Here is a 25468-nt window from a genome sequence, read left to right as displayed (position 1 = left end):
CTTTTCACTTGTTTTATTAAATGTACTTTTTATCATTCTGTTAAACCCAACCCTGTAACCCATGAGCATTCAATTACAGTAGTTCGTGTGGGGTGAAATTTTAGACCACTCGAGGATAGGGCAGAGCATTTTTGCTTGACAACAATCACCAAAATCAGCCTCTAAAAAATGCACATTGTGTGTATGTCACAGTTACATTTTTATTGTGTGAGAACTGTTTATCTGGTTATGATGAAAATGTAACCCCCAGTTGGTCAAAAGTTAAATAGAGACATGGAGGCAATCATTTTCAAGTGACATAAAAGACATTATTTAGCACAACTTTCTGGGAGTATCAGAATCCGGCAGTATGACTGCCGATTTGTAATATTTTTATCCGTTTTTTAATGTCACGGACAGGGCAACTCGATTTTTGTATGTGCAGGGGTGGCGATATGCGTTGCATATAACTGATATATACGTTTTTGTTTGTTTGTTTGTTTGTTTGTTTTTTTTAAACTAAGTGAGGTCACTGTAGCAGGTTCCAGTTTTCACGAACTACCCGAGCAGGTCGCATGCAAGAATCCTGTGCAGGGAATTCCCAATCATGTTAATTCACTGTTTAGGTCCTGCAGGAATCCTACATAGAAGAATGTGAAATAATCCACAGAAAGTGCATGAAATTGCAACCATCTTAAAACAATAATGTACAATATCATGTATGAAAAATTACTATTAAACGTTGTGAAAAAAAATATACCCACATTAAACCACAGCACAATGCCCAGCTCACGGAAGTGAGACAAACCAAACAGGCTACCTCGACTGCTTTTCGTTTAGTAGCGGCTACACGCTCCTATTGCATGCTGGGTATTATAGACTGTACCAGAGAAAGGGGACCTGAAGGGTTAGCAAAACTGCGACTGTAGCCGTCTGTTAACCTTCTTTTACAAGAACTGCAAGCGCAGAAATCACGAATTCTAGTTTCTGTTTGGAGATGAGTCCATGGAAAGGACCTGCAGCATCTGAACCATGACAATTCCCGGCCTAAGTTTAAAGGTACGCTATTTGTGTGTATTGACAGCAAACCAGGATATGGAGGGGTGTTACTGTACTGCTCGAGTAAAACTGTGCAAGCACACAGGGGCATTACAGAGGGATGGAAAACTGACCCGCAGATCTCGTTAAAAATGAAAACCTTCTGTTTTGAATAAGAAGTGTGTACATGAAAAGGGGGTCTGGTGCATTTTAAGTCATTGTTATTTTCCTGTGCATCACAAGGTCTAGGTTAGGGCCTGTAACTGAGTCACTCGCTGCAATACTGAGACAGAAGCTTCCGCTTTTGTTGTTTATTTATTAGCGTGGTTAATTAACATAAGTGACACTTTTAAAAAGCCCTTTGATGTCGAATTGTTGGGGAATGTGTATTTATAGTAAGACAGTCATTTTACGTTTACAATGAAAACGATTGTATGCTGGCTAACGTACAACACAGGTACGTGACAGCTGTCAAAGGTGCAAGCTGTTTCAGGCACAGAATATACTAGCTGGCTATATCCATTTCAGCCTCACCCTGGTACGTTTCGACAACAAGACACCCACGCCATCTAATTCAAAACCCGCTATCGGTGCTTTCCAAAAAAGGCATTTTAATTTATACCACCCACCGACCTACAGTATAGTCAGAATCAACATGTTTTTAAACGTGTTCCATGGAAAAAATATAAACATAACTTCATATGCATGTTTTTTTTTTGTTTAAAGCGGAAATATAAATATATGTATCTTAAGTATGAATTAATAACACGTTAGAGGAAAGTTAATGCTATATCACTTTCCAGATACAGTAGTAGTATTTACTGTTTTTATGTGCACAGTGAATTATGTCATTCATGCATTTTTGTGAGCGATTTCTCTCAAGCAGTTTAACCATCTAAGTTAATGGTGTCAGGACTTTCGACTCTCCTACAGCATTAGTGCCTTGTATCTTAAGCACATTTAGTCTGTGCACCATGAGCTGTAATATTTTCTTTTTTTTTTTTTCAATGTGTTCTGATTCTTGAAGGGAAGTGGTACAAATAGTGAAGGCAATATACAGTAACACTAACTGTTAACCAGTGTGTTCACCTGTTCCACTAAGCATTTGTACGTCATGGTTGCCTGGGAAGTGTTGATTTACACTCGATCTCCAATGACATTGCCTATATTTCATGTAGAGGTGATTATTATTATTATTTTTATTTCACTTTTGATTATGTTCTCTGTCAGGCATGGACATATCTTCCTCTGGGCAGTACCAGACTGTACTATGAGTTCATGATCTTCATGGCTTTGTGTTGGCTAAAGGTGTTGCCACTAAATACAGCACATGTATTAAATGTTTGTAAAGCAGTCTTATGTGGGAATGCATGTACACACTGCACATAGCAGGAATACCTCAACATACCTTAAGTTCACAATAGATCCACAGATATCTTTTTAGTTAGTAATATGCTGTGAAGAAGTTGTCTCTTGTTGTTTGAGAGTTCTCCAGCTCCTGGCTGCAAAATAAGGTCTAACTTTAATACTATGTTCTTTAACAACATAGAAGATTAAAAAAAAAACAAAAAAAACAACTTTAAAACAAACTAAAGTAAAACAAAACCCTTCCTAATTAAAACAAATTGCTGTGCTTTGAAGTCACTTTTATGTTTTCCATCAGGAGTGATGAAGTTTGATGTTCAAAGCTGACAGAGAGAGTCTTGAAATTACCCTTGCTCAGTTTACAACACTGTTGGGATGGGTAAATATGCAGAATGACTAGGTGTGGTGTAACACTATTTGTTACTACTTTAATAACTTATGTGTAATTGTGAAATATCTTGAAATACCTATTTTTAGACAGTGAAATGCCTTGAAATAAGCCCAATTTTACCATGAAGAAAGTACAGCCCTAATTATAGTGGAGTGCATGTATGTACTGTATTATCCTTGCCCAGTTACATTATGTGGAACCCAGACTCTTCATGGACGAATCCAAGACAGTGGGTTATATACAGGAAAAGAGAGGAACAACATTGGGCACAGTGGTCCTTAAAATTTTTAGCTTTAGAAGACTGTCAGAAACACAATTGTGGCAAATGCATTTATTGATGATAATCTGTTTAGTTGCATCTATGAGCAAAAATAAAGCTAGATTTAACAAAAAAAAAAAAAAAAAAAAACTTTCCACACATTTTTTGGAGGTTCTCAGAATCTTGTAGAGACTGAAGGTACTTGCTGTTTAATTATTTATTTAAATACATTCTGCAGTTCATTTGTATGCAGTTTGTTTGACAGTAGTGCATCTTCAGAGATGTGGCTGTTTCATTAAGCAGGCAAGTCTCAACTATAGAGAGATTGGGGCAGCATGAAGCCACTCCCAGGAACAAACCTGCTTTGCACCTGACATGGTGGGTGTTATATTCCAGTTAAACAGGCTGCCCAGCTGGAGTGGTTGTAGTCAAAGCAACAATCTAAAGGCAAGTGCCTTTATTTTTATTCTTGTAAAAATCTGCCATCGCTTTGCAATGCAAAAAAAGGAAATGACTGATTCGGACTGGATTGTGCAGAGGTGCTGCTGATGTGGCTGCAGTTAAATTACTGTTTAACCACTGCATATAGAATATAGAAACATTTTAAAACATGAAATAAACTATTCTTGTTTGATTAAGTTGACTGTACACTAAATCACATAAACTCAAGAGTTGATTTTGAAAAATGCGAAGGTCTTTATAAGAAGCCTCATGATTCCCAATTATTGGGACTAGAAGACATTTACACCCAGTGTGGCAAATTTAGCAAGCATTATTTTTGGTGATTTACTGACTGAAAAAAAAAAAAAAAAAAAAGAAGGAAAAGACTTTTTTTTTTTTGGTATTTACAGTAGAAGTCCTAGTTATTTCTCAGTATATGGAATTGTAATGGTAATTAAAGTTAATAACTTTAGTTCAATAAATGTTGCAAGTGAACAACTGTGCAATACTTTTTGGGACATCCTATATCAGAAAATGGACGTGGGAAGTCATTGTGGATTTTTACATTTGAAAGCCATTGGTCAAAAAATGCAATTTAACTAACTGTTGTTAAAAAAAATGGAATGCTTGTGGTAAACCAGAATGGATTTTCTCCAGGGATTGGCCATATTATTAGGAACACTTATTTGCTCAAGTAGCTGCACCCAGTAGGCTTTGCTGTATAAAAAAACACTGTCAGTAATGTATTATTATTATAATGGCTGCTAGTAAGCTTATACAATAGTTAACTTGGGGGTGGCATTTTATTTAAAGAATAAGCCCCCCTTTTTATAAAAGCTCATTGTTTTCACTTGGTCTGCACAATATAACATTGCCTTTGTTGAAATGGGGTGAATTTAAATGTCATAATTTGAAATAGGCCTACATTATGCTTTCTGAGAGAAATGCAAAGATTAATGTTTTTTTAGGGATAAGTTATGTAGAGCGTTAGTCTGGGGATATATGGGAGTGAATAAGTGTCTGTCTGTTTGTTTTTTTAATTGTAACATACATTTTTACATGTATCAACACAGGAAGTTATTCCACAGGGGTGCTATATTACTGACATTTGTTTTTATTAAGTTTTTTACTTTTAAACAACTGTTACTATGAGCATTCCAAACCTAGATATTAATCGTGTGATTTTTTGCTACCTAGGCGTGACTTGGACCACAGGACCATGGAGCCAGAGGTGATCCGGATGTACTCGTCTTCCCCACCCCCTCTGGATGATGGGGCTGAAGAGGAAGACAATGAATTTGGAGAGTTTGGGGGCTTCTCAGGGATCACCTCCAGTGTCAGCTTGAGAGAGTTTGACATAACTGGCTTCAGCACAGAGAGAGAGGACTTTGTGCCACAGAACCATTTCATGCCTGACAAAGTTGACAGCTTTGAAGATTTTGACTCACTTACCGTCAGAAAAGACCGGGGCTTGATTGCAGAGATTTCTAAACAGTTTGTAGAAACCCGCACCATCAATGAAATCTCTCCAACCTCTAAACCTGCCTCCTTCAGTATTGATGGCCCTGATGACAAGGAGGGAGTTAAAAGGCCAGTGGACGAGACTGAATCGGCCACTAGTTCAAATTTGTCCATGGCACCAGTCAGCAGTAGAACTGATGTGAAAATCAAGCCACACCAAACTCAGAGCTGCAATGGCACCGTAGTTCCAGATGCGAAGGTTCTAACAAATGGGTTTGCAGCATTTGATATACCAGGGAAGCAGGCCAACGTAATTAACTCAAAGGGACAGAAAGAGATCAGCAAGGAGCTAAGTTTAGATTCCGCTTCTATCCCCTCAAATGAATTTGCGGACTTCTCAGCTTTCCCAAAAGCTGACGCTTATGATAATTGCATTCAGGCAATGAAACACACAGAGGACCTAAGTGAAGGAAAAACACTGACTTGTCCAGACAGCTTTGTGACAAACAGTGTTAATGAACTGAACATTCCAGAGGAAGAGCTTGCTGAGGTAAGCTTGGAAATTGAAGGCTTTAGAGACACTAACAGCACTGGGTCAGATCTAGTTGTCGATGGCATTGGCAATGGGGAGGGGCACTTGGAAACAGTGGTGGAATCTAAACCAGTTACTTGTGGAATGCAGCAAAAAGAAGCTGCAACTGTACATCCGGACAAAGAAGTTACATGTCAGCCTGTAGCACAGATTGGCCAAGAAGAAACAGGAGCTCTAGAATCAGGTGTTTGCAAAGTCAGTGTTTTACCCTCTATGGAGGGCAGTAAAGAATCCGAGCAGCACCAGCCTGTGGACAATGAGGTGGGGGAGAAGGGGGAGTTGGGAGACTCTGCACCCCCTAGCACCAGTGTTTCAATGAGTGAAGACTTTGCTTCTTTCTGTCAAGCAAACTCTCCAGATGACCAAGATGGCTTTGGAGACTTCAGCACAACCAGTATCACGCCATCTTGGCTTACGTCCAAGGATGTGCCGTCCTCGAGCTTCAATCCAGAGGAACCAGAAGAGCATTTTGCCAAGTTTGAAGAACTGAGCTCTGATGAAGACTTTGGGGATTTTGGTGAGGTTAGGGATTCCAGCAAGCAGGGTTTTGCTGATTTTAACCAGCCCAAAGTAGAGACTGTATCACTGGATAAGCCTGTTGACTCTAAAAGTGAAAATGAGTTTGCTGATCTTCCACCAAGGAAGGAATTGAAAGACGACCGCGAAGAAGGCTTTGGTGATTTTGATTCTACCCCAGAACCAAAAGAAAGTGAGTTTGCTGACTTCCCCAGCAGCGACAGTTTTGCAGACTTCAGCTTAGCTACAGGGAGCCAAGATACTGAATGGAACGCTTTTGGGGAGCAGAGCAAAAGCACATCTTGGGCTGCTTTTGGGGAGGAACAGACTGCAGCCTCCATTGAAGGAGATGTTTGGCAGACCAACACTGTGGTCACTGCATCCTCTGCAGGCAGCCCACAGATCAGCAGGAAGGAAGTTGCTGCCTTTGCTTCATTTCAGGGTACAGAAGACATAAGCTCAAATCTGGAAACAGAGCCTGCTCTGGAACAGGTTAGTGTTGTCCTGTTATGATAGATGTGTAATGGGTTCAACTAGAATTGCTGTTCTGCAAACAGATCACATAAGCTGTATAATAACTTGACTTGCGCTGCAGGTGTTGCATAACTATTGATCAAAAACAGCAAGTGGGGTAGATTACATTCATAGAGAATGGCATAGTTGCAAACAGGTTTCAAGGAAGGTTGAAGTTTTTTTTTTCTCTTTACTATAGTAATGTAAACCACCGCGTCTTTGAAAAATGTACAGTAGTAAGCACATAGGAATTCTAGTGTAGTGTATATAAAACTGAACATGATTGTGGGACTCGCAGTTTAACAAGCCGGAGTGTGTACTGCAGTATCTGGTACAGTATGATTTACACTTCATACAGGGAAGATGGTGTTACAGAAAAAAGTAAAGACCATGTATTAAATACTTGAATACGCTACAGAACAAGTCAGTAAATGCAAAACCTGCAGTATCAATTGTAGTATTGATCATAACAAAAAAAAAAAAAACAAAAAAAATAACAGACAGTGTAATGTCTCTGGTATCAAGTTCCAGTAGTTGTAGTGCAAGCCAGCTGACTGCCTGCACACACTACTATGGCTGTTTTCAGAATGTAGTGCTTAGTTGTGCAGGATTTGCTGCCTGTTCTCATTATTGGCCAGACAAAGTTAATAATATATATATATATATATATATATATATATATATATATATATTTTATATATTTTTTTTAATCAATTTTATTCTATTACTATATATGTCCTAATTTAAGCAATCTGGAAGTTCAATGTCCCTGGTTTCCATCGCTGGTTACCCATACAGACCGCACCCTGCTAGAATGTGTGGCAGAATGTATTTAGAGTAGAGGACTTCTTCCTGGTAATGAGTGCCCTTCAGTATACTGCAGCAGACAGATCTACAGTAGCCTGTAAAGGTCCCTGAAAGCATAAAACCAACTGTGTCTAACAAGCTCAATATTAGTTGTGGGAGATTAGAATCATGGATGAGGTAACAGAGAACTGGGCGGGGTGTAAAAAGCTAAATGAGCTGGTATGAGCAGACACAGTCTGCTGCGCGTTTGTAATCTTTGCTGTTTAGTGGTAGGGTTATCTGAAATGTACTCATCAGTGGTATTTATTTTCAATGGATTATTCCTAATTTGCACACACATCTCTGCAGGGTTGGTTTGATAAAGCGTACCTGGAGTTTCTATAATTAATAAACAGCAACCTTTTTTTTTACTTCTGCAAGCTTGCTTTATATGTTGTTCATTCTCCATTTTTTCACTTTCTCTATTATTAAACCTTCTAAGTGTTCACCATTGTAAAGCTCATAGAGGAATAAAATCATAGCAAACCATGGTATTACCGTGCAACAAATTATAAGGGTACAGTCTGTTGCTTTTTTACATTTTTTTTAGTTTATTTCTCAGACGTCCCGTGTCTTTTTACTCCTGTGTGAATCAACCATGTCAATGTTATCTTAGAATTGATAGAAGCATTTCCATTGTATTCGCCTCAAAGCAATACCAGCCTTCACAATACACCATAATAAGAATGTTAAAATCGGTACGATCTTTACTGAGATTCTACAGCTCAGTAAAGCGCAACGGTGGGGCGTAACCAAACTGGGGATGGGGTGTAAATTCAAAACATAATTGGTGACTTTGAACGGTGCATTTTGAAGATCTGTATAGAAGGCACAACGAAATTAGTTATTTACACCCGGTTCACTGTTTATAAATAATGCACAAAAGCGGCTTCTCTGGCCACAGCATCGCATTCCATTTTGATTTTACCAAGTCTGAGGATGCCTGATTTTTAGTCAGGTGTGAATCATGCTTTAGGGACACATGTATGTTTTTCATTTTATATCTTTTGAAATCCAGTTGAATATTACAATTTCCTTCATTTTAAACAAGATGAAAAATGTCAAATTAGTATCATATTACGGTAAATAAATTTATTGGGAGAGAAACTATGTCTGTGTTACTCATTTCTGATGTTTATTTGTTTATTTAATTTGTATTTCTTTGCATGTAATCTTATTGTCTTTTTACTTCTGAATACATTTCAAGCAGTATTTGTTTGACTGTGTCCCAGCTCTAGCTTCTACAGTAGTAACAGATTCAAGTTGTAATAACAAAGGCATTTAAAACACGTTTAATACATAAAAATACAGCAGCATTCTCACAAGTCAGTCATTGTTTTTCTGTAGTCCTTTTTGCTTCCAAGATATCACTTGCACCTTGATATCAGGCACATTAAAAAAAAAGATAAAAATACACCAAGGGAAGAGGAGGTACTGTACAAAGTATGAATTTTCATCACTGTAAAGAGATAAATTAGTCCTGGATGAAAAATGCTTGACATCTAAAGGTACATTTTGTCAGGTGTTTGGCCAATATTATCTGAAGTTTGCAGTTGGTGCCCCCTAGTGGTGAAACATAATAATATCACAATACATGATATTGTACGTGATATGTTTCACACTAGGGTTTTGTTTAGTTGATGTAGTGAGTCAATGGCAATAGTGCAGTTGTAAGTAAATCGGAGATTGATTGTGCAGGATTGATTGTGTTGTAAAGTGATGTTTAGTTGAATTGTTTTTTTTGTACAGTATTATGTAATAGCGTCTGAATACAGACGTTCATATGAAAAAGCAGATTTCTGTATAGTGTATTTAATTATAGAACATGGGCCTAAATTGTTTATTTAACATACAGAATCAATAATAATAATAATTCTTAAATTAATGTTCTGATGAAAACAGTCTTCCATAGCAGATTGTGATACATATGAAGAGGCTGTTTACTCAGGGTGCATACTGCAAGGTTGCTGTGTGAATATGCTAACCTAAACGTTTTAGCAAACCACTAAGGGTCCAGGTGCAGGTGTAGGTCAAACACTTACCGTATGCAACCATCGTTTTTTGCTATGCTGCCAGTATCTCGGAACTTGCACACATGTGCCACCTGCATTCAAAGTGGCCTTTAAAAAAAAAAATAATAATAATAATAATAATAATACTAATGAAATAAGCTAGTCCATGTTTAAAGCGGATTAGAAAAAAAGCTATTTAGATGTCGCCCCAGAAAAGGGCAAATGTTTAAAATGTTATTTATATTGTTGACACTAATTGGTTCTTTCTGTCAGAGGGACCGTGTTTTGCATGAAAATAGACACTAACAGCACTGAAGATAGTCAAAAAGGTGGCAGGCCCTGTCTGCTAGAAGCTTGGGTAAATAGAGAGGTTCAGTCTCCAGGGCTGTTGAGCCTGCAACTTTTAAACTGCTTGTATCATCACTTTCATTGGTTTTAATGGAAGAGAAAAAAATACAAGCAAAATCCATTGGAGGCAGTGTGGTCCAGTGGTTAAAGAAACTGGCTTGTAACCCTGTTCCCAGGTTCAAATCCCAGCTCAGCCACTGACCCTGAGCAAGTCACTTAACCTCCTTGTGCTCCGTCTTTCGGGTGAGACTTTGTTGTAAGTGACTCTGCAGCTGATGCATAGTTCACACACACCTAGTCTTGTATCTTGTAAAGCGCTTTGTGATGGTGGTCTACTATGAAAAGTGCTATATAAAATATTATTATTATTATTATTACTATCCTTCAAGCTGCACAGTGCCTCTCCCAATACCTGCAAGTGTACACAAATGGAAATATCAGAAAACTAAGTTCCAGAAATAGTATCAAGTTCCTACAGGATTAACTCAATTAATTTTTTTAAGCTATCATGAGATTCACTCAGTCTTGTTGCAAGCTGGAGTGTGAAGTCCTTAGAATACAGTTTATAATGACCTAGTTTTGCAAGCATTCTGGCTTGTGATTAGTTTCACTAATGAAGGCTATGCAATATCTGCAGAACTGCTTGCACAAATAATTTTAAGAAACTTTGTTTTAAATTACTTCTTGATTGAGCTATTGAAGCCTATATGTTGCGAGTCCCGTGTCTGATTTTGGTGCTCTGGATATCGGTCAAGGTGACCAGCTCTTTCACTGTACTGTACCTGCACTGTGCTATTTGTGCTTGGCGTTTTATTTATATTTTACTAACATACTACTCTAAACGACCAAATCCATGTTTTTCTCTGCCCTGACGAACAGTATACTCAATCAAATCAATAGGGATTTCAGTCTCTGTAGCATTGACTGCAACTTTTCCAGATTATCAGTTACAGTATCGCTCTGCAGTGTACCTCTTGCTTCTATTCCAGTCCATGTCTCAGCAACCAATACTAGTAAGACCACCGTTCCCCCTAAGGCTAAAATGCACGCATTTTTCGCAGTAACTGGCAACAACCTTCGCACTCGGTTTACTAACTTTCACAAGTTATCATAAATATCAACCTCAATCGAGACTCCAGCCACTCGGGGTAAACCTATTATTTTGAGACCATTCTTACAAGGCAGCTGTCTTGCAGCTGATTCTCTGATTTCCCTCTTTAAAAATGCACGTCACATAAGTGCAGAGCTCGCTTAGGCACCAGCGAATCTACTGGTACAGGGTGGGTGAAGAAGACGTCTGCCGATTCTGCCTCTATAGAGAGATGAACTTTACAGTTTTTAACTCGTCGTGTAATTGAATACTATAATCGGTGACGCACAATCTTCCTGCATTATTTAGAAGTATAAATATCCCGGTAAACATAAATAAAAATCACAATACTCACACTTTGAAAGTTTTTCTTTTATTTCCATTTAAAAAAATGACCATTTCAGAAATCATCTTAAACTGGTAAAAATGTAATCGGCACATTAGTCGATAAATACACAATTAAGTAAATGAAGAATACCATTATTATTATTATTATTTTTTTTTTAGTTTATTCATCATGTGACTTCACTCCATGTCTCTCTGCTGAAACTCAACATGGCAGTTACACCAACGAAGAAAAAAAGCAGTGTTTCAGTAAGACATAGCTAAAAGAAATCTGATTATCTGTATGAGGATGGTATGATAGTATTCATAAAATTATGCTGTAATTCGCGTGATCATGTACGAGTCAGTACCGTTAGATATCATAATGTCAGTTGTAAACAAGTAGAGAATAAGAAAGCAAATAAGATGGGAACAATGGCAAAGCACTGCATTCTCTGCTGAAAAACTAAGACCTAAGATACTGCGCTCAAGCAGAGCTTTCCCGAAGTAAGCAAGCTAATTGCATATTTCATTATTGTTTAATTTCTTTCTTTCCAAGCTACCAGCCTTTAATGAAGCTATAATTAGCAATTGTAAACCATGGTCGTTTCTTATATTTTCTGATGCTGAAGAAATGAGCTCAAAACTGTTTTTCTAGCCAATCCTTTAAGGCAGTTGATCACTTTACTGTGTAAATGTGTAGTCACTACACTACACATCATTGGTTTCGTAAAGACATTCTGTCTGGAGGGCTATATATATAATGAATATATATATATATATATGAATATGACCACATGCTGTTTTCTTCTTTGGATGTTTGTTTAGTATGAAACTCAATTTATTTGAAAATGTGCATACGGCTTCATAATGGTGAGAGAAACAACAAAGTTACACATTTTTAAAGCAAACCGTTCTGTGAAAACACCCCAAAACCCACCAACTAATTTATAATTATAAATATATGAGCATGAGAATTTGTGAGCGTTATATTGGTGTGATTTGCCGTGTCTTCTAGTTGTAGGTCATTTCAACCTGGAGTTGAATCGGCCTTTTTACTTATGGCTGGCTGGTTACATTTTTTTTTTTTTTTGTTGCGGTTAGATATTTGTTCTTGGAAAACACTCATTTATGACTGCCCTGGGAGCATTTCAAGCTACTATAATTCACATTTAGTTAACCAATGTTGCACCCTTAGAAAATGACAGTACTGACTTCAGGCCTAATTGTTTTCTTCAAGCTGCAGCTTTATTAACCTATTCGGTGCCATTAGCATAATCTGAGGACAGGCTACTTCATAATTTCTGAAGCATTTTTAACTGGCATCTACTTGTTATTTTAATGTTCGCTTTAACTATATTGTTGTAACAACTTACTCTTATTTTGTTAACTGCAAAGTTAAGTCCAAATGTAATATATCAAATGACATAAATTCAGCTTGTGTTTTGATTTTTTTTTCAAAGAAAAAGTATTTGGTATTTAATGGGTTAACTAGACTCAAGTTGTTTCCAAAAGATTTTCAAAGTGCATTTAAACAGCAGATTAGTTTAAGCTGTCTGTCGTACACTGTCCCTCTTTAAAGTTTTTTGCAGTTTTTTTTTTTCAATTTATTTCCTTGCAGCGCTTTACATCTGTTAAAATCAACAGCTGTAACATTGTAAGCTGCTCAGATGCCTGAGTTCAATGCAGTGGCAGGCAGCCAGCTGCCTCACATGATTCAAAAGCATATTCAACAAATACAGCTTAGGAGGAAGTAAAGAAACAATAAGCCTGTGTGTTTTGTTTAGGCATCTTTGGTGAGTGGCCTGGAACTGGTGTTCCAAGCCTGTTTTCCTTCAGCCCCAGTCCCCAGTGCAGATGAAGAGATCCCATCCCTAAAGGTATTTCTGGAGCCACAAGCGCATCGGTTGAAAAAAGCACAAGCCTTGGCACAGCATGGGTAAGGATACCCTCATACCACTTTGATTTGCACAATCATTATAGAGTATTCTAAATAAATATTCATAATAATCTCCATACATGTAAGTTGAGTTTCAGTATTGAGGTATTCTGTATTAACATGCAGTCTGAAGTAAAGATTACTACTGTGACCAGCTCTCAATTAAGACACTTTCTGCAAGATTTCCCTCTATTACACACACTCTTTTGCACAAGTCTATCTGGTGGTTGTAATCGAGGGATAGCCATGTACAAATGTGCATATTGTAAACACAAGCAATGTCTCATAAATAAGACTTGTATTACTATTTGTAATAGTGGACTACAAGATGTATAAATATGTTGTTGTAATCATCATCCATTAAGATTACAAAGAATAATGGAACTTTACCTGCATGTATGTAAGTGTATTAAATATTTTACTTCCTACAGTACACCACCTATACAGAAAACTTAATATATATATATATATATATATATATATATAGAGAGAGAGAGAGAGAGAGAGAGAGAGAGAGAGAGAGAGAGAGAGAGAGAGAGAGAGTTTTCAGTATTTCTTATTACAGAAACTTGTTAAACTCTGCCCAGTACATTAACCCGTTCCTGATAGTGAGCCCTTAAATGAAAACCCACAGAAACAGCCAGGCTCCTCACACTTACAGAAATGTGTCAGTCTGGATCTCGATGATCAGTGTGCTAGCATGCCTTTGAACTAATGACACATTCTGTCATCTTAAAAGTAGAATGATTACCAGTAATGAAGGTTGCAAAGAGAGTCTAAATCTCCTGGAGTAAACCACTGTTGTTGTTTTTAATCCCCACCGCAGCAGGGATTGGATATTCTAAAGCCTGATAGTGCTGCTTTGTGTAGCTCTGTCACTGGGGGTTGTGGTTTTGCTTGCCTGACCACGTGCCCTTCTGTTTTGATGATGTGTTCTGTGATTGGCTGTGCAGGGAGCTGCTAGAAGTGTGGCCGGAGCTGCAAGATATCCAGGATGCCTATGGTCTGAGATACCAGTGGGGTGGCTCCCACAGCAACAAAATGCTGCTCTGCTCATTGGGGATCGATACCAGGAACATTGTAAGTCATGTGCATTTATACCCCCATTTCTTTCTTTAAGTTTAGTAATATGCATTGCTGTATAAATAGTACATTTATTGTGTCCTTTTGCTGATATAACTGGATTTTTTTATTTTATTTATTGTGGCCATTAAGCTTTTGCTGGGGAGGGTACCTACCAGTCTGCTGTTGGCTAGCTTGAAAAATACAGTATACTTTCTTTTAAGTTCATTTTTAAATGGTATGATGAAAGATCTGTTTTTCAAATATAGTCTGTAGCTTATTTTGCCAGTTCTGTTTTAATTTTTTTTTATTATTATTATTTTTTTCTGCAGCTGTTCACAGGCCAGAAGAAGCAGCCTGTTATTGTACCCATGTACGCAGCTAGTCTGGTGAGTCATCCAATTTTCTTTTCACTTCTGTGTCTTCGCAATCTGTGCTTGTAAATTTATATTAATCACTTAATTTGTGCATTTAGTGTTAAAGTGGATGCTGTTTAGTTTCAGCATGGGGGTGTTAAGCACAAGATACCCAGTTAGATGTCTTGATTGGCCTACTTTTGTTTTCAGTGAAAGTAGTAGAACAACTACTAATCTGAGTCAAATAGTTAAGGTAAAAATAGCTATACAAGTCAACTAGTTGCCACAAGAAATACATAAATCATGTGTTTGATAATGGTTTTATACTCTCTTTGGTCATATATTGTTTCGTACCACTATATTTTAAAACTGCTTGCAATCTTATATGCAACTGCGCTCGAGTCCATCCAGAACCGTATACTTCTCAATTACTCTACATAGTTCAACAATAACTTTACTATTCATCTAGTCAGCTAGCCGGCTATTCAATGCTACCACAAGCAAATATAAGGACGAGACTGCAACAAACAATGATCAGTGTCTGTTTCTGAGCGATAGTGATGTACCATAAAAATCGTTTTATAGGTCACACTGGCATAAAAGCCGTTCCCCCTTTTTCAGACTTCAGTTTTAGAAAAACACCTGTTCCGTGTTAAATACTTTTTTTACGGTTAATTTTTTTCCTACACGTTCAACACCGATAAATAAAGAAAGATACACGGGTTTAGTTTTGAAATAACCCTTGTTGTTTGCAACATTTTATTCCATTAATACTTGTACAGTGTTGTATTTTGTTTTTAAACTGCTAAAAACTTTGTTTTTCAAAATTTAAAAAGTAATAATTAACTGAGCGTAAAATAAAATCAAGTTATGCATCTCACATCACATCTGTATTAAACTACCAGTATTTTATTTTAGCTTATCAAGTACCCAAACAAGTTCAAGAACATATCATCTTTTCTTTACTGAAGATTTCTTTCCAAAACCAAACTTGGACAATAGTTCGAGCTGCATTAGTTTTTTTTACAAATTCATTGTATTAATTCAAATTTTAAAAAAAGTATTAAACAGTGCTGCTTCATCAATTAAAAAAGCAAACAAAACAAAACAATAAACTAAACAGTGCACCATTTAATAACCAGTAAACAAAACATCTTAGTGTTGCATACAGTGCAGCACAATTGCATTAAGCTTCCAGCTGTACAAATTGCTGTCAAATCAATGGCTTTGGAAACCTAATGCACTTCTTCAATATTGTGATGCCCAGAGCCATTTCAGATCAGACATGTCGAAATCTGCTTGATTGAGGCACTAATTACTTTGAATGGCTTGGTATTACTATTAGTTACTTATACAGTGTATGCATTGCTGCACTGATGTAAGCAACACAGTTAGAATGGCAATGCCTGTTCCAGGGCTCAAAAAAACAAAACAAACAAAAGAAAATCTATTGCAACTTTCACTTTTTCTCTCATGGTTTTCAGGGTATGCTAGAGCCCACCAAAGAACCTGTGAAACCAGTATCGGCTGCAGAGAAGATAGCTTCAATTGCACAAACCCCTCCTGTGACCCCAGAAATGAGCACTTGTACGCAAGATCAGATCCAGGTAAAGAACACACCAGATATCTGATGGAACACAAGGGGCTAGGTGGCACAGTGGGTGGATGCAGTAGCCTTTTGTCGCCGAGTCAGATGAGTTTGGTGGTCTCAGCTTAGCCCTCAGAGGGCAGAAATAGCACCCAAAATTGCTGCGTGATTACCGTGTATTTCTGTAAAAAGTTGGCTGGATAGATCATTTTTTAACTGAAACAATTCTGGTTCCAGTGTGTAATTCATATCCTTCTCTTGGTGTAGTATCATCTGTTATTCATCAGATGGCCCAAGTCATTACAAGGTCTTTTTCATGCAAAGTTCATGGCTAAACTGCTAATTCTACTAAAAGTGCACTTACAGAGGTTGAGTCATACTGTTATAAAATTATCCCCCAGCTTAAAAAAAAATGAATTGTAACACTGTTGATCTTCCTTTCAGGAAAACCTCCCGCCTGTCCAGTTTGACTGGAGTAGCAGTGGCCTTACTAACCCTCTAGATGGTACGTCTCTCCATAGAGGCTCTAGCACCAGAGCTAGAGTTAAGAAACAGACTTTTCTCTGCTGACTTTTCATTTTCATATTCTTTTACTGTGGAAATGCAGGCTTTCTTTCTTGGGTGAATATGCCTCTCACACCTTATAAGCCTGATGTCATATTTTAACAAAACCATATTATAAGTGGAGCAACTGTGCAATACTAGCGTTGACTGAACTAGTACAAACGTTATTATATGTTTATTCTGGTTAAGTGTGATCTAGTGGTAAATCATGAGGACCGCTCTGTGAATTGGAATTCAAACTCTTTACTACAGACTAAATAATACTAATAATTCTCATTTCACGGTTGTGATCAAAACTATGAATTCTAAGTGATTGACAACAGTGGAAAAGACTGACAAAACAACTCGCCTCAGCCGTTACATTTGAAAAAAAAAAAAACATATTCAAATAAAAAATAAACCCCAAGCTTTGCATGTACTTAGAAATCTTTGATGTATTATAATGTTACTATTTGCTAAGCTCTGGAAAATTATGCTCCTGCCCCTGGTATTACCTGAATATTTCCTGGAATAAAAACAGTGTGTTTATATACACCGATGCATGCAACTGTGGTTTCAGATCAGTGAACAGTAAGACTAGTTTATTTTTTTTCTTTTTATCGTCTGGTATACCTTTATAATATTTTAGAAAGACTCGTTTCAAAAGCACTTTTTTCCTATTCAGCTTACATTTACTTTCAGTATTTGTTAAGGATAGTTTACTTATTTGTTCTTAACAAGAGTCTGCTTCCTCATTTGAGCACCAATTTGAGCTGTTCTATATCTCACTGAATTTATTTGGTTAATTGGAACTTTACAGGATAGAGATACTTGTAGAAGTCCTAGAGGGAGGCATAGTTGTATAGTAAAACATGTGGTCTATATAATTGTTTTCAGTTTCCTCAAAAAATATAAGGTGATCTAAATCAAGAACGAAAGCCTGGATGCACTTTTTGCTGTTGTCTTGTGCCCTACTTGAGTCAGTTTTTTGTGTTTTTCTTTTAACATGCTGCTTTTTAACTGTACCTCTGATTTTCTTCTTTTGAGATTAAAGGGAAACCGTAGTTAATGAATATTAAATTGTTGCATACGTGCAAAAACAAAAAGTGTTTAAAGCTTTGAATAATGTTGTATGCCTTTAGAATATTTCAGTATAGGTACTTTTTTTTTTTTTTTTTTTTTTTTTTTTTGTTTTACATTTTAAAGTTTCCCTTTAATGAGACAACTATCATATCCTTTCATGGAAATACTATATGCCTGATTGCAATAAATATACTTTCTTCTAAAACAAAAGTTAATGATAAGTGTCGAATCCCAGCTTTGTACATTAACAAAGGTCGCTTGCTTATAACTTGAGCTTTGATCTCGATGTAGGTTTTATAAATTGCAGATGCTCTACTAATGGTAACCTGCATGTTCAAGTATGTGTCTTACCACTTTTTACACATAACCTCCTTCCCGTGGCGTATCTTCTGTATGGCTGCCTACCTACATGGTCACTGAATTTCAAGCTAGCGGGGGTTCCACTCTTCTGAACCTTGATTTCTTTGGGCCCGTGGATGACACTAGTTCTAGCAGCACCACCACCAGTATCCCAGGTCAGCAGAGTGTTTTAACCACAGACTTTCTCAACTGCTAACAAACTACTAACACATTATCGTTCACATGGCTTACCTAAAAAAAAAAAAGTAATAAAGACTCCAAAAACAGCTATTAGAAGCATTTTTAGATGTACTTTATGCTTTTGACACTGTGAAAAGTCTTTTTTTTTTTCTCTTTGTTTCGGCCCAACCTTAAATATGAATTTTAAATAAGAATGTCATATTGGATTCTGTTAAGCCAAGCATGGCTTGGCCTGTTTATTACGTGGATGGGATACCTATAAGGGAATGTGGGGGGTGGTTGATGGCTTATTAAGGGGAATACACCTTTCCATTTTGTTAGGAGGCACTGCGCTGACCAACATGTAATGCCCACCAGTTAATTTAATTTATAGGTCATCAGTTCCCAAATCTCAGTAAATTGGGATATAACCACAAGATGTTGCATCCCAGAAAACCTATAACACTGTAAGTGCTGTAAATAAATAGCTTTTCACTACTCCCCATAAGACTGTATTCACAAAGTGCCTGTGGTTATTATCTCTTTTACAATCATGTATTTTTATGACTTGGTTTAAACAAACCCCTGGAGTTTTTTTTTTTTTTTTTTTTTTTTTTAAGAGACCAGTTTTTTTTAGATAAGCCATGTTCTTTTTCAGTCATTTCTTGTATGTTCTTGTGCAGTGTGCTTCAGTTATTCTCTAACAAGTGGCTTGGTTCTTTAGATTAGAATGCAATTGTTTCCCCACATAGACCCTATTAAGATTCTTGAAGTTCACCATTCACTTTTTAAAAAATATCTTCTAAAACTGGCAAAATAGGGGGAAGGGGTCAAAATGTTTTTTAAACACTTGTGAAACTGTGTTCATTATTCACTAACATCAGCCACAGTTTGTTAACTGTATTGTTAACTTTCGCAATAACTCTTATTTCATTGTCAGAAAAACACATCCAACCTTTCATCTTGGTTCAGGATGGTTTCCAGTTTCCTAAATTGAGAAGTTGCTTTTTAGTAGTAAAAACCTTGCAGCGATTGTTTATCATTTCAAAGCTCAAAAAAAAAACTATACATATTATGTGATGTGTTATATGAGTAGCGGTAGCTAGGTAGTCCCTAAATTCCCCAGGTAAAATTTCCAAACAAGATATTGACCTATTGTATTACGTGTTATATCCATATGTGAGGCTTGAACAAAAACATACATGTTTTATTTCCCCTTATTATGCATTCTGATGCATTTTAGATGTCTTTTCCAACATGTATTTCAGTAACGCAGGTGTACAAAATACATCATACATCTATTTTTTAACTTTTTATGGGTTATGGTGGTTGAAATGTAGAACTCAACAGTTTAGTACCTTTTTGTAATTGCCTAGAACTGCTTGCGCATTGTTCTGTAAACATCTGTCATGTTTAAGTTGTGCAAATATTAAAACTGACCTGTTGAGAAATTAATTGGGCTTTCCAGAACTGAATCTTAACAAATGAGTACCTCACACTGGTGTGAAGAATATATACTGCATTATTTACTGGGGTTATCTGTTTTGATTTCTCTGTTTGTTTAATTAAGGGTAAGTTTGTTACAATCCACTAGAAAAGCCTACACACACTTAAGAGCAGACCTCTTTTATATAAATGAAACCATTCAAAATTTACAGCAGCAATTTTATTGTGCATTGCCTTGATTTTCATCTTGCAAATTAGCAGCCTTCATATTTTATGGATGATTTTGTAAAATGTTTATGTACCGGAGCAAATGGGTCTTTCATATTTTGTGGAGGTATGAAAAATGTTTGCCCATTTCACCTCCAAATCCACTGTGGAAAACCTCACTATATATGTAAGTACATCTTAAATTTTCATTCTTATTAGTTACTAAGCAGCATTCATATTATAAATACACAACATTGTAACATTGAGCTTAACTGTTCATTGAGGTTAACTATACATATATTTTTCTGAACTATCAGCAGAAATCAGTTTTAATTGCATGCGATGTGATGCCATTGATGAAACAGGTTGCTATGTCCAAAGTCCACTTACAATGGTTGATTCAACTATGGTGATTCTTGTAACTGTTTGCCTTAAATCACTAATTGTTGGAAGAATAAGTGGCTTCAAATTTCATTTTCTAACTTTTTTTTTTTTTTTTTTTTTTTTTTTACGATCCCCTTCGCTTTGTATGATGATTGTAATTATTCTGAGTTGCTCTAATTGCAACATGTCACCTGACTTCTGGAGCTGCTCTTTACATCTATTTATTCTAGATATATATAACCAATGCTAGATTAGCCAAAGTGTCTTTATAGAGGTAAGAGCGATCTGCCACTTTGGAAACATTTGGAAAGTTTCAAAACACTGCTGGTGTGGGCGTTTACTAACATAAAGGCATTTCATCTGATCCAGCCTGCATTGCATACGTCTATGGCAGGCAACTAGAAGTGAAAAGCAGCTCCTTAAGTCGTTGTCGAGGCACTTTTACATCGAATACAAAGAAAAACACAATATTATGAGTCGCTGCAATAAGAACCCCAAAGAATGACTGCAAACATCTTAAAAAGGTAATGGAGCAGTAAAAAAAAAAAAAAAAAAAAAAAAAAAAAAAACCTGATAAAAATGTCATTTGAAGCTACTTCAACGCCTAAGTATATCCCCAAACAAATCCCATAAACATTGTTCAGATGTTTACAGAAACCTTAGCAGTTTATTAGTTTGCAGTGCTATTTCTTCCACTGACCCTTTCTCTGCTTTTTCTGGGTTTGTAATATTTCATGACTCGCTCTATCCTATTGTTAAGGTGTGGATCCTGAGCTGTATGAATTAACAACCTCTAAACCGGAAAGCTCCAGCACATCCAGCCATGTGGCTGATGCATTTGCAAGACTCATGTCTACAGTAGAGAAGACAAGCACTTCTGCAAGGTACAGATTGTTGTCTGGGGGGGATAACTGCACTGCAGCAGAATGCCTAGTGTGCAATTATTGCATCATTCTGTAGACTAGAGATCTGTGGTCAGTAACCTAAACAACGCTTTAAGACTCGCCAGTATCTTTGATTTAATTTGAAGGGTATGTTTCCATATAATCATCACCATATCATTCGTCCTTTATGTGTTACCACTGACAGTGTTATAACTTGAGTACAATTTTACACTTGGTCCTAAAATATATAGTAGTACAGTCGATGGCATTTAATAAGGATACTGAATCAGGATTTCTGCTTAAATGGGACATGGTTCTTCCCACTGCTGTTTATGTTGTTTAATTGGGATACAGTATGTTCTAATGAACATAGATTGCTTTTCAGAGCAAGGCAGGTTCGCATAGCACAGTGCAGTGATCTCGTGATTACGCTGTGACTTGTGTAAATTGCTTAAACCACGTTGAACTCTTAAGAGCTGGAGTCTCCTGTGGCTTCTCAGGCTGCTGTGGCAAAGAAAGTTGGCGTGTCAAAATCGCAGGTGTCTCGCCTTGTGAGTTGTAATAAGATGTGATTTCATTCTTTTTCATTTAATTCCAAATTTTTTTAAAAAAAGATTTCATTTTGTTTAGGAATAAAAAAAATGATGTATTTAACATTTATTCATAATGTGATGTGGTTTCATTATTTTTATTTTCATTTAGAAATAAACAAAACAGTAGAAAATACTTGTCTTGTGTAAGGTCTTTTCAAATGCCTCACGTTTAATTGGGAGAGCCGCTTATTTGAGATAATTTTACATCTCTCGAGGCATCTCGATAAAGTGGCTTCAACTGTATTAGACAAATGAGTAATATCTCAAGTTCGGTACTACAGTAACATTAGTAAATCTCAATGATAAGACTTCAATAGTGCTGTAGTTTAATACCACTAGATGGAGCTGATGACACCATTACTGTTGACATTAGAATGAAACCTTGATTGTGTATGTACATAACAAAGGTTATTTTTCTAGTTATTAAACAGTTGATGTTTTCGTACAGTATATAATTGTAATATAGAACTGGTTATATGATTGTGATAAAGCTTGGTTAGGGCATTCTGAATCGGGGGAATATACTATAGACTAAATGGAACCTGTCTATTTTCAGCTTTAATAGGATGTAGAACATGGTGATCTACTTTTTCATGTTACCATGTTCTCTAAATTAGGATTTATAGTTGTGACAGAGGGTGTATGTTAACTTACTTTTTTTCTTTCAATATTGATATATACAGTATTTATCAATAACTGAACAGGATTGCTTTACTTTACAACATATCTCATTTTATCCAACTTGCAGCTGAGATATGGGACAAAGTCTGTTTAACCAGCAGAGTAGTGGTGGGTGGAGTTTATCCACAGTAAAAATGTAATACTGCACAGCCCTTTTAGTGTTCACTGTGTCTTTAAACTACGTATGGCATACTTTAAAGCAAACTGTTCCTTCTTTCTTCACCAACAGGAAACCTAAAACGGACGAGAACCTTAGTGAAGAGGCTGCGAAGGTGATCGCCAGCCTCCCTGACCTGTTCTTTATGCAAGCCAAGGTGCTGATGTTTCCAACCACATTGACACCTCTGACATGTTCACAAGAACACGCAGACTAACCCCACCAGCAGCAATCTTGACTTTTTTAAAAAATATAATTTTAATTAAATCCCAAATTACTGGCTTCCTTAAATTGAAACGTACAAGTTCAGATGAGTTGTTACTCAGCTGCTCTGGAAAGGTATAAATACAAAACGAAAATGTATATTTATTTATATACCTGAAGTCTTAAAAGTTCTGTTTATATTCAAAGAATCAATCTGTAAATAATCATTGTGAATATTTTTTTGATAATTACTATTCATTTGGTTCTTTCTGCCATGCTGGGATGTAAACATTTCTGTCTCTTTGAGATAACACTGGTGGAGTCCTTCATGGAAGGCATGAGAATAAAACAAACAAACAAAAAAGAAAACAGAACTAGAAAACCTCACTGCCTGCTATATCCAGGTGAATGTTTTCCTGTTGTGTTAATTGTTGTTAGCTTCTGTTTTATGTCGATTTTATTTTTTAATCTTCAAAACCTACACATTCTTTTTTGTCTTTTTTTGGTGTTTTTATTTCTTCTTTTGTTTTGTTTGTTTTTGTTTAAAATAGTATTATATATGGCAGTGGCTGCCTTTTCTAACCTTAAAATTACTAACTACTTTTAAGCTTCCTTTTTATTTTATGGTTTAAACCACTGATATAGAAACGCTTACAAAATAATCAAATGTGGGTCGTTTCTAATGATAATCAAATTGAATCAATAACGGAATGAGGGACCAATAATAGCTTTGAAGTCTTGAGTTAAAAGCTGATATGTTACAGGTGTTTTTTTCTGTTTTCTTTTACCACTGTACTTATTTTAATGAGGATTTTGCACATTGTAAAGATGAGATGGATGTAATCATAGTTCGCTGTGGTTTTAAACTGTGTGCAGTAAAACTATGGACTGTAAATGTAGGTGAAAATTCCTATGGAAAAACAATACACTGAAGAGCCTGTCAAAAGGTTAATATGCATGCCCAGGTTCTTTTGCGACTTTAGTGTAAATTTACTTTTAGTGTACACAAAAAATTAAATTATTTAAGAGAAACCTCCTGGTTTGTGTAGACTTATTTTCCCTGTTTACATTTTAACTGTCTGAAAATAGAAGTCATGATGGTGTTTTTTTTTTGCTTTTTTTCCATTTAGTCATTGCCAATGTTCTTTTTACCCCGGTTTTCTCCCCAATTTGGAATTGCCCAATTGGTATTTGTATCCTGGTTCAATGCTGCAACCCCCTGGTGACTTGGGAAACGGAGGCTGGAACATGTGTCCTCCAAAACATGCTCCTGCCAATCTGTCATTTTTCACACTGTGGATTAACAGTGAGGCCACTAGACCTACAGTGCTGGAGGAATACACAGATCTGATGACTCCACTGCAGAACAGCAGGTGCAATATCGGCCACAGGTGCACGGTGAACCGTGGATTCCCCTGCCAACCTAAGCCCACCCTACCTGGGTGGCGCTTGGCTAATTGGGCGCCGTCCCCTAGGAACCCCTGGTCATGGTGTTTTTTTCGGTGCTTGTGACTTTCAGTGGCAATGAAAGGTTACATGAATGACCTGCTATTCATTCCGGGGTCTCTCTTGACTCCCAATTGTGCTGAATTATGTTAATGCAAAAAATATGTAAGGATTTGGATTTCAAGCCTGTGTTTTCTCTCCATCAACTGATCTAAAAAAAAGATTGTTAGTTTAAAAGCAGTGTAAGCTAAACTACTACGGACAACCATGTTTAAATTATTAATGCAGAAACTGATCTCTTGAGTTACTGTCAATGTCAGTGGTGCAGCACTTTTCCAAGACTATTGTGTCACTATAATGTATTATTTTAAACTGTGTGTGCGCTTAATACAGTGTATTCAAAAATCTGCAAATTTTCTTGTTTTATAATGGGGTCAGCAGTATATTATCAAATACAAAGGGTGAGAAATTTTGCAATGGGCGGATGTTTGTATACATAGATTTCTGAATCTCTTTTGCCTTTGGTTTCTAATGGAAAGTGTCATCTGGAATAAGAGAATATGGTAAGAGTTTATTTGTCCATTGTAGGATTATATCAGTAATTACTAACCAGGTTGTTTTTGCACTGCCCATTCCACAATACTGCACTGAAACTTTTCCAAACTGTATCTTTATGTTTGATTAATGTAAGTCTGGAGGTTGGATTGCCACAGCAGAGAAACTTGGAATGCTACACACTATCAATATTTCATGTTGTTGTTTGAACAGAAATAAAGAAGTGAAAAAGGCACAATTAAACCTCCATGTACTTCTTAATAGTAATAAGCTCTCCCTTTCTTACCATGCGATTGTGATTACACTATGTAACACAATTTTTGTTCCTGGGTAGTAAGTGTTATTTCCTATTTGCTTATGCCTCAAAAGTATAGAAAATGGCTATTATTCCCCACAAACTTTGCTTTTGTGACCAGGACAGTGATATTTTGAAATCTACCTATTTCCAATGAGAAAACGTTTTTTTCGTTCACATAAAGTCAGAAAAAAACAACATATGAATCCAAATTAACATGTATTTATACTAAAGTAATACATAAATGACTACAATATATTTAGAAGTGAGTAGTTTTTCGGGATTTATGACTATACTGTAAATCACTTTCACGAATCAGCCCCCAAATGCAGTCTCCCATCATGTTCTCAT

At 36.5% G+C, this 25468-nt stretch overlaps 1 protein-coding gene across 3 annotated transcripts; it reads left to right on the top strand.

The window, feature by feature from the left end:
• The first annotated feature begins 834 nt into the window (after positions 1–834).
• On the top strand, positions 835–24755 carry LOC121317250 (aftiphilin-like). 3 transcript variants are annotated; one of them, XR_005950493.1, is made up of 11 exons: positions 835–1038; positions 4671–6534; positions 12963–13114; positions 14068–14194; positions 14509–14565; positions 16017–16139; positions 16565–16625; positions 18175–18261; positions 21063–21186; positions 22690–23225; positions 23952–24755. XR_005950493.1 is itself a non-coding variant. In XM_041252968.1 (10 exons), the coding sequence occupies exons 2-10, from the start codon at positions 4693–4695 to the stop codon at positions 22832–22834; spliced, it is 2718 nt and encodes a 905-aa protein (XP_041108902.1). In that variant the 5' UTR covers positions 835–1038; positions 4671–4692; the 3' UTR covers positions 22835–24755. The 3 variants fall into 3 exon arrangements, 2 of the variants coding, with proteins under 2 accessions (XP_041108902.1, XP_041108903.1); XM_041252968.1 differs by having other exon boundaries at positions 22690–24755; XM_041252969.1 differs by lacking the exon at positions 18175–18261 and having other exon boundaries at positions 22690–24755.
• Positions 24756–25468: the final 713 nt, after the last annotated feature.

This window comes from Polyodon spathula, chromosome 6, assembly GCF_017654505.1.
Source record: "Polyodon spathula isolate WHYD16114869_AA chromosome 6, ASM1765450v1, whole genome shotgun sequence".
NCBI lineage: Eukaryota > Metazoa > Chordata > Actinopteri > Acipenseriformes > Polyodontidae > Polyodon > Polyodon spathula.
The sequence above is the reverse complement of the archived record's forward strand: the minus strand, read 5'-3'. Positions and strand labels throughout refer to the sequence as shown.

What these genes read in the sequence shown, in the direction of transcription:
- LOC121317250 (XM_041252968.1), top strand. Translation starts at nt 4,693, where the DNA reads ATGGAGCCAGAGGTGATCCGGATGTACTCGTCTTCCCCACCCCCTCTG. An exon ending in CAAGCCTTGGCACAGCATGG is followed by an intron (nt 13,115 to 14,067) that starts GTAAGGATACCC and finishes TTGGCTGTGCAG; the next exon opens with GGAGCTGCTAGAAGTGTGGC. An exon ending in CCATGTACGCAGCTAGTCTG is followed by an intron (nt 14,566 to 16,016) that starts GTGAGTCATCCA and finishes CATGGTTTTCAG; the next exon opens with GGTATGCTAGAGCCCACCAA.